Source organism: Lupinus angustifolius, chromosome LG10 (genome assembly GCF_001865875.1).
Source record: "Lupinus angustifolius cultivar Tanjil chromosome LG10, LupAngTanjil_v1.0, whole genome shotgun sequence".
Taxonomy (NCBI): Eukaryota; Viridiplantae; Streptophyta; class Magnoliopsida; order Fabales; family Fabaceae; genus Lupinus; species Lupinus angustifolius.
This window is the reverse complement of record NC_032018.1, coordinates 10,170,847-10,181,341: the sequence shown is the minus strand read 5'-3', so window position 1 is coordinate 10,181,341 and position 10,495 is coordinate 10,170,847. Positions and strand designations below refer to the sequence as shown.

At 30.6% G+C, this 10,495-nt stretch overlaps 1 protein-coding gene across 1 annotated transcript; it reads right to left on the bottom strand.

The window, feature by feature from the left end:
- Positions 740 to 3,781, bottom strand: LOC109358703 (U5 small nuclear ribonucleoprotein 40 kDa protein). The gene is made up of 2 exons (XM_019603101.1): positions 3,650 to 3,781; positions 740 to 2,136 (listed from the first exon to the last, which is right to left on the bottom strand). The coding sequence occupies exon 2, from the start codon at positions 2,071 to 2,073 to the stop codon at positions 1,036 to 1,038; it is 1,038 nt and encodes a 345-aa protein (XP_019458646.1). The 5' UTR covers positions 2,074 to 2,136; positions 3,650 to 3,781; the 3' UTR covers positions 740 to 1,035.

Below are 10,495 nucleotides of genomic sequence, written 5' to 3'. Positions count from 1 at the left end.
ATTTAATTACACTCGTCACCATTTTTTGTCTAAGAAATTATATTTATTCTTCTACAAGGTGTAATCAATGTAACATCTCTATATAACAAGTGTAGTTTGTGTATATTTAAAAAAGGAAGAGTAATTTGTGTAATTTCACTGAAACTTATAAGGTGTGAAAAATAATACTTTATAAAGAATGAAAAACAGGAGGGAAAAAACAGTATCTCTTTTTTATGGTTTTAAAATACGAAATTTTCTTATAGATTTTCCCTATATTTCTTATTTTTTGTTCATTTATTCTAAATAAATTTTCCACATGGATGACATATATCATCCATTGGCATGGTTGGGTGCAACATGACAAATTCAGCTTCTCTCGGAGACTCCAACACTAAAAAATAACTTAGAATTATGTTTATTTGTGTAATATGTTACAATTTTCATTGAAGGGGATTTGAATTCCAACATGACACACCGTTTGCCACACCATCACATACGAACAGATTTTAGATGATAAAGAGATAAATATCAAAATCTTAAACTTTACGAAGACCGGAACAGTAAAAAAAACTTAGAGGAGATAATATGATAGCTGATTTCTTAGCTAACTTTGCTTTTGTGGTTGAATGGAGGATATGCCCTGTCAAATAAATCATCTAATAAACAATGATGTACCTACTTCAAGTGATTAATAATACATATATATTCGCACGTTTAAATAAATATCAAAAAATACCACATTTGAGGAACAAACATAAAAATCTTGCAAAGGGAACTACTTTGTCAACTTAAATTAAGAGATCAAACCCAGAGGGATGCAAAGTTCAGTATGAAAAGGTGGAACATTTTTCACCAATGTCAGATTTCAGATTACATCCAATGTAACAAAATAAAGAGGCAAAATGTTTTGACAGAATATTATATAGTCACTGAATTGATACACCAGTAAACAACAGAATGAACTAAGCATTTCTAAACTCTACCAGATCTTAATCACTGTCAAAAGCACAAAGATGTTCATTTCATTTTTGGCAGGTTTCTAATCAGCACGCATCATATCTCTCCCAGATAAATCTGTTTGTCACTACTGCAAGATCCGATAATAGGTTCTTTGGGATGAAAATCACACTCATTAACAGATCCATTGTGACCAGGAAGCTTGTACAAGATGCGCCGAGTGGTGGTATCCCATATGTAAACCATTCGATCTGAACTACCAGCTGTGACCTTGCTTCCATCAGCTGACCAATTACACTTGAGCAAGTTCTTTTCGAAGTTGTGTTGGTGCCCTTCCAAGACCTTCACACAGCGATTTTGAGGTGCATATGGGCGCATATCCCAGATGCAAAGCTTGCAATCCATGCCATTAGTAAGAAGGTAGGAACCATCAGGACTCAACTGCATACCCGTAATCATATCTTGGTGACCTTGAAGTGTCATGATAACCTCACCTTTACGCAAATCCCATACCTTGACATCATTATCAATACCACCAGTGTAGATCTTATCAGATGCATCAGAGAAGCTGACAGCAGTAATCTGGTATTTATCTGGGAATGTTTGGATAGAACCCCTTTGACGCATGTCCCATAGTTTAGCAGTTCCATCGTCAGAGCCGCTGACAACAAGAGGTGGCCCCCTCCGAGAAGGACAACATGAATTAACATACGAAAGATGCTCTACCATCTTCTTAATTTGTTTTCCTGTTTCCACATCCCATGCCCTCAGAGTTTTATCAGGGCTGGAAGAGACTATCTGAGTCCCATCTGTAGTCCAGTGAAGATCCAAAACTGCATTCTTATGGCCTTTTAGAACCATGAAGTTCTTACAATCACCATGCACATTCCAGAGGAAAATTTCTCTGTCATGAGATCCAGATGCAATGACTGATCCTTCTGGATTGAACTTCATGGTATATATAGCACTTTGGTGACCTGCCAGCAACATGATTGGTGATTCCAAACTCGACGTCCGCTGCTTTCCATTTGGACCGGGAACATGAGGACCGCTATATGGAACAGTAGACCATTCCATTGGCCTTGGACCAACAACTGACAAAGCATTGTCACCTCCACCGGGAAAAACTTGCATTTTGACTTCCGCTTAGAATTGATCTTGACAAACTTCAATTTCGATAAGCACAAGCCTCCAACACTGAAATGGAATAAGAAGAATTAGCAGTAAGATCTCAAATATTACAGACATTGCATTACATTAGTTAAATAGCCTTTTTAGGACATCTAACGTTTTCCCTTCTTCATCTAACATTTCCATTAGTAATAAAATCAGAAAAAGATAAACCCCCTCCCTGCCCACCGACATTACCCTCAAAACAAATGAAAAAAATAAAATATAAAATCAACACCCAATAAAGCAAAAAGATGAAATAACAAAAACATGAAGGGGCTATCTATTAACTACTACATCAAATATAAAACACACAAAAAAACCATCTTGAACACCAACCTATAAATAATATGGGGAAACAAAAGGTGAACAAATATAAAGAAGGGATAGTTCAGAATCACGTTTGAAGCACACTTTCTTGTTAAAGTAAACCACGAAAAGATAAATTTTCAGTGTATTCATAACATAGTACATCAAAACTCAGATTTTAATTACCCCAGATTGCAAAGAACTAAGAAATGGATAAACCTACCCCTTGGCCCATCTTATGCAGTTCCCTTCACAAAACTCTCCTCTCTAAAAATATTTGTTATTAAAAAAACAACATTCAGTTAGAACAATCAATAACGCACCCCTCATCCAAATGAAAGCTTTTTCATATTATTGGATTACGGCTTGACTTCCAAAGCCGATAGTTCAAAATAACAACACAACATCCAAATGATGTCTCGATAGTAAAAAAAATTATGCAGGTTCAGTGCACACACAATATTTACAAAACCAAGAGCACAAAGAAACAAGGTACACCTTCAGTGAAAAATCTATCAATGTTGAGAAAATATTGTAAAGATAACGTCCAAACATCCAAGTTGCAACCTAACCAACCATATTTACGAAAGTAAAATTCAGACACTATAAAATATTGGCTTCTAGAATTATCACAAAAACAATAAGGTAGCTTTGGTAGACGTGCCAAAACGTTATCGAACAGAGCATATAGATCCTATTCTATGTATGGGGTATACTGTATAAACATAAGTTATAACAAAACAAGACATTTCGTATTAAAATTGTAAAGCTACACCTCTATTTGATTATATGAGAAAATGATTGAAACTTAGATGTAAATAATAAGTGTCAAGTTACAAGTAAATATCAAAACATTGGTATAGAAGAAAAAGAAATGGAACTAAAGCTATAGTATGAGTACCAGATCCAGTAACAGTGAATGCAAAATTCAATTACTACGAAATCTGAAAGCTTTCACAACATTCCCAAATGCAACAAAACAAGGTTATTCTATGTGAAATAAGCAATTTTTGAACAGTAATTAGGGTTTACTTGATTGAAAATGTGGAAAAAATGATTTGAAAGCAAAAAGGGTTTATGGTTTCCACCAATTCAATGTCAACGAAGCAAGAGAAAGATAATAATAACACACGAATCAAGAAATTTAAAGAGTGAATAAAATAAACCCTAAAAAGCACGCGATGAAGAAATTAAAAGTTGAAGAGGAAAGAAAATAAGGGTAAGGAATTACGAAGAAAGGAAAATAGGTGAGAATCGGAGAGTGTTGTTCCTGTGGTGCACTTCTGAATCAGGGCTCAAATAAAAGCTTATACTAGGAAAAACGAAGTTCGCCAAAAAAAACCCACACTAGAGCATGTGGATTAACTCCAAACCTGATTTATTTTTTTAGTTTAAATTCTATGCACTCACGGTATAAATTTTTTCACACTATCATTGATTTGTAATACTACTTTTTGTTTGTTTGAAAGTAAGTTAATAATAACTAACATATGAATGGTGGAGATTTTTAGGTAAATGATTTATAAAAAACACTTACATTGTCAGTATATACATATTAAATCCTTTATTATTATTTTTAGGTAAATGTCCAATTTGAATCATATAAATTTTATATTTGTACCCAAAAAAAATTAAATTATATATTAGAAAAAATATTCTACATTAATAAAAAAATTATATATGAATTAAAGTATTAGAGTCATAAAAAATATTAAAATAATTAATTTGATCAATATTTGATATATTTTGGATTATTTTAAAAAAATTCAATTTTCTATCATCCACATTAGTGCACACAAAAAGATACATGAAACAAAAAGATATTTTCATAAATTTTCATAAGAAATATGTCATAAAAAAATATATTAAATAATGATATAGTTGAAAATATATAAACTAGTCTTAAGTTTAATTTAAGAGATTCAAAACAAAAAGAAAATGTGAAATCATCAAAATATATAGAACAAAAGGAGTTATGTTATTGTTTTTTTTCTCTTTTATAGATGATCTAGTCCTTCTTATCAATTTTTTTTTGTTAAGCAAAATGTATTAAAATCAGCACAATGAGTGCTAACCCAATACAAGGAAAAGATCAAAAGTTGATCTTTTTAGAAGAAAGCAAAATACAAGATTTTGGGTCATTACACCAATTAGCAAAAACTAATGATGTAGAAGTTACTTTTACCAGAAACCAAGTCCAAGATCTAGCTTGAATCAAATCCATAATATGAACATAGCTCACAGGCTTATCTAAAAAAATAAAATCATTCCGCATAATCCAAATAGACCAAACAACAGTAAACCAAATCATCCTCTAGAGATGTGATCCTTTGGTAGTAGACATGACATCATCATGCAAATTAAAGCAATCAATTAAAGATGTTGGAATTGAAGTTGACACTTGAAGCCAATAATAAACTCCTTTCCAAACAGCAGAAGCAAATTCACAAGATAGAAAACGATGCTCAATAGATTCTTCGTGGTTCAAGCAGATGGCACACTTAGCTTCATCAACATTAAGAAGAACTTGTCTCTTGAAAAGTTCCAACTTAGTGGGAAGCCTAAGTCTAAGTAATTTACACACAAAACAAGAGATTTTTGATGGCACACGATCAATCCAACATTTATTTAAAATAGTACCTAAAGGTGAATGACTTTGATCCCCTTGGATGAGATAAGCGGATTTGATAACATACTTCCCAGATGCACGAAGACTCCAATTGTCCTTGGTGTTCTTTTTACCGGCATGCGGTAAAATAAGGTCATACAAATTCTGGACCAATGTTTCCTTTCTGCCAAACAAAACTTTGCGCCATTTGACCTCCCAAGACCACTTATCGTCAATCCAAATACCACAATCCCCTACGATTGCCCTTATATTCAAAGCTAAAGCAAAAAGTCTTGGAAACTCTGGTTCCCCACCCAAATATCCATCCAAAAAAGAATTTGCGAACCATTCCCTAGAGTCCTCCAAACGTTCTCATCAAACCAACCCCTACCATTACGATGAATAGAACCTACTTTACATAAATCCTTCCACCACGTAGAAGCAGATCTATTAGCAGATAAAGCTAAATTAGTTCCATATTTCAACTCAATTACCTTTACCCAAAAAACATCATTCTCCTGCAATATGCGCCATCTCCATTTCCCTCATCCACACACATCTTATAAAATTCAGAAATTGATGGGAAGTATTTGAGACAACATTATTACTCCACCCATCATTAGTTACTCACAAACACATTAATCTTCTAAAGAGTTTAAGTTGTTTAACAATATATTTTTAAGTAGGTTTGTAGGTGGGGTTAAACTGAAATGTACTAGGTTAGGCCAAGTCTTAAAATTTCATTTGTTACGCCAATAGGTCATGCTTGAGACATGGATTTAAAACACATAAGATTTGTTCATGTCGAGTTCTAGCTCGACTTGACCTATTCCCACCATGTATAGCCTATTAGTGATGCTAATCTATACCTTATGATGGCTCCTTCCCACCATGGGATGCTTCACACCCCTTACATGAAGATGCAATAGATATTCTCTGTACTTTGTGATCTCACGAGTCATGTGGACCCTCATCCTCTTACTCTTGTCATATTTGCATAGTGGATATGAAACCAACCGTGACACTTCCAAAATGTACAATACTGAAAATATAGAAAATAAATGATAAATAGATTGTTTTTTTATTTATAGAGAAAATATGTATATATTGACACTGTAATAATATTTTACACTATCAATACATCATATATTATTCATTCTCAATTATCATTACCTTTTCAAATAATGCAATTCAAATGAAAGGTGAATAACACAGTGACTATTTATAGATCTTTATATTTGAGTGCATATGTATATAACTATGATATAACTTATAACAAAGTCATTTCAAATGCCTCTTTTGGACTACTGGTATGTTCAAATTGCAAGTGTGTAATTGCTTCGTTAATTAATAAAAAATTGTATCACACAAGGGTTGGAATGTCTCTCAATCACAGTAACTAATTATCTTTAAAAACTTGTTTTAATTTAAAATTGAATTAAAAAAAGAAAGGTAAATAAACATAACTAAATTTATATGCAAAACACTTTAAAGATAGAGATTTTGACGTGTATGAATCATAATTTAGCGTTTTCTTCTAAGAAATTTAAGTTGTGAAAGTGAGTCACTTAATAGTAGATAATTTTATTTTTTGAGATAAAAAAATATGTGTTCGATTAAAGCCTATACTTACTCTAGTAGTACAAGGTTCAAGCAAACTCTTTACTTACTCTTTTTATAATTGGTTTGTGGTATCCAAATGGCATTGTCCATAATCCTAAAATTACTCTCATGAATTAGGACCCAATCTTTATTGTTATATGTGTTTGTATTTTGGTTATCTCTGCTTTCTCAATATACACATGAGGTGTGAATCTATGACTAATGAACACACATAGGTTTGCTCAGTAATACTCAAACCACAATGCTCAATAAAATGAAATATGATAATCAGTCTTCATTAATAATCAAAGGACATAACCATATACTAGAAATAAAAATAACTACTCACATAATATATAAATTGAATTAATTGAAACACACCAAGAGGAACATAGATCCTTTAATTCTTATCGCCTTTCTTAAAACATAAGCAAAACCCTAGGTTAAAACTATCTATAAGCATCTTCACATTTGATTATGGATGTTAGGAATTACAAATTTTGGGTCTAAGCTCATTGAAAATATTGATAAAATCCAATCTAAAAGGGTATTGATCCACAAACATGTGTCAAAACACACGACCAAGTTGTAGATCGTGAATCTTATGCAGATTCTTGACTGTGGGATGACACACAAAGCTTGTCATATGATACACGTGGAACTTACCGTTGTGTTTTAACATACAGTTAGGTCGTGGTTGCTTCATGGAAAATTTGAAAGTTTGAATAATGAGACTAAGTCATGCATCAATACTCCTAAACTCATTTAGGCCTTGATTCATCTTTATTTTAACATTAAGTACATATTTAGGGTAGAGATGAGAAAACAGGTTGTCCGTTTCATTTTGTTTGTGCCTATGTTATGCTCGCAAAACTTAAGCGGATGCGGGCATGCCCAAAAAATCATAATAGACAAAATCACATGTCCTGCCTATTTTAAAACAAACAAACGTATGTGTAGATAGCCCAAAGATATTTTCCTATTTACTCTAAAAAACAAAAATTGTGACATATATTGCAATAGATTCAATAAATCTGAAATATGAATAGTCTATAACTTCATATATTGAGTTGGTCCAGTACAAGACACTTGGTGCTCCCCATAAAGTCACATAGAATGAAAGAGTGAGTTAGATAACCAACATTTTGTGGTTTTATTAATATATGTGGGCTTTCCATGTAGCTCGCTTGAAATGCCCGCAAATGTAGCGAACAAGCAGACCAGACAATATAGGTTAATAAGCAAAAATGTGATACACTACCGATATATTTTTGCGAGCAATGCAGATGGACCTGTGGGCAATGCGTATATTATTATCTCTAATTTAGGGTTCCTTGGAGTCCAATTCTTAATTCCTCACTCATGGGCCTAATTTTCTACCCTCTAGAGCCTATTTAGCATTTCATACACAAAAGCCCACACTTGACCCGATAAAAGGGAAATAACATAAAAGCTAAAGTAAAAATAACATAAAAGGACAGATGTATACAAATCATAAGCTAAACCTACCACAAATTCACATACATCAATTACCTTATCCAAAATTCTTTAAAATGAAATTCAAAAGTCAATTTAAAATGATTTTGATGAACTACCCGAAAAGTCATTTCAAATTAATTTTTTTGATAGGATTATAATAAATGAATTCGTGATAAGGTGCTCATAACTCATTTAAAAGACTATGGAGATATAATTTTAAATGAATTTTGCATAAAGCTATCCAAAATGACTTCCAAATCGTATGAGATAATGTTTACGAATAGAAATAGATAAATGATTGGAGTTTTAAGAGAGTAGAGAAAGTGCTTTATTTTTGGAAAAGAAGGAAAATAAAATGGGATTGGAAAAGAAAGAATGACGGGTAATACCATGACTAATTTTTCTTGGAATTTTAAGAATAAAAACAAGATAGTAAAACGTATTACATAATGTGAATTACATGAAAATAAATTTGGTGTTTTGGTTACGTCCATATACAAATTAATCTTCTTCCATTTTTAAACGTTGAGTAAATTTTGCAGTTGAGAACTATGATATAGTAATTTTATTTATGTCAATGATGCAAGAAACCATAAGGGGCCACATCTTTCATTTGATTGTATCTAGATGGTTCAAATGTACATACATGTTGAGAATCGAGAATCATTGTGACTAAATACAAAACAACATTCATAAAAGTTTTGATATGATTAGTGTATATGTGAATCAATAGAAAATATATAATTAAAGAAGTTGGATATTATAGAATGATTTATATTATCACTTTAAATTTTAAAAAAAATGAAGATATTGGTTTAGTAAGAAAGACACATGAAGATCAAGGTCCCTACTTTGTTCTAGTTGAAAAATGATTTATAAAAAAAAACCATTAACTATAATAACTAGGCTACTTTTGTTTAACATTTGTCTTTTTAGGAAAAAAATTATGCACTGAAAATGTATTGTTACTGTATCATTAATTATTTATGTTTAATTATCATTAACCTTTCAAAAAATAATACAAATGAATAATAAATTATTTTAATGATTATGTACAATTCTTTACACCGACAATAATTAAATATTATGACTTTTATGGTTTTAGTAAATACCATAAATTTTTGAATTAAAACTTGATCAGTGTTTATTTTGGAGACTATGTAGCTGTCTCTCATTGAATTCTTGCACTGTTGCATCTGTATACTATCATATTTCTTCTTGTAGAAATAGAAATGAAGAAAACAAAAATTTAAATGATTATCTTTACCATGATATTTAGTACCTATTGATTTATAGTTTCCGCAATTTAAATAAAGTGATAGTGTTTATTATACCATCATTTTATTTTTCCAGTCATAATTTAAACAATTGATTATCTCATTCATTTTATTTTAATAATTAATTGCAAAGTTATAATTTTTTTAATCTACAACCATTTTATGTTCTCATTCAACAATTGTAATACCTATCAACTTTATCATAATTATATTATAGAATGAAGGATATAATAGTTAATAATTTATTGAGAATTTAGAAAGTCCTAATATTTATTAGACAAAGGAAGAGTACGTTAAGGTATATATCAATTATACCACTTTATTTAGTGATATTTTCTTTAGGTAAATTTTACCTTTATATTTATACTAATATATAAAGCCAGAAAGTGATGAAGGGACAAATATATAATTGAATAGACATAATATATAAAAAATGTGAATAATTCTCTAAAATAAAATATTTAATAATAGAAAATAGAAATGTGGATCGGTAGACATAAAATATTTGTCAACACGCTAGTAATAATAATATTATATAATAATAACTAGCATGTTGATAGACACTTTGTGTATGTTGATCTACATTTTTATTTTATAGTATTAAATATCATTTTTATATAATTTATTTTAGAAAATTCAAATTTTTTGGATTGGGTGTATTTTATGTTATAATTTTTTGTAATGAGTGTATTTTAAGATAAAATATGTGATTATTGTGTTAATGGTGGTTATCTTGGATTATATTTTTTTTGTAGAAATTAAAAAATGTTTAGGACAAAATAGAGAATTTGAAATTAGTTCACAGTGGTAATTTCACTATATTTTGCCTTTATATATAACTAATGTGTACAGGCACTTCGTGTCTGTCGGCGAATATTGTGTGATACTACATATTCAATTTTTATATATTATATATTTTTTTTGTTTTTGATAATATTTAATTTAAGGTAAGATATGTGGTTAATTAATGTATTGGTGGTAGTTGCTTAAGATTATATAGTTTTTTTGTAAAAATTAAATAATGTTAAGGGCAATATAGGAAATGAAAATTACACCATGAGGGAAGTTATTTCAAGTTTTGGCTTTATATATAGTATAGATATTTACATGT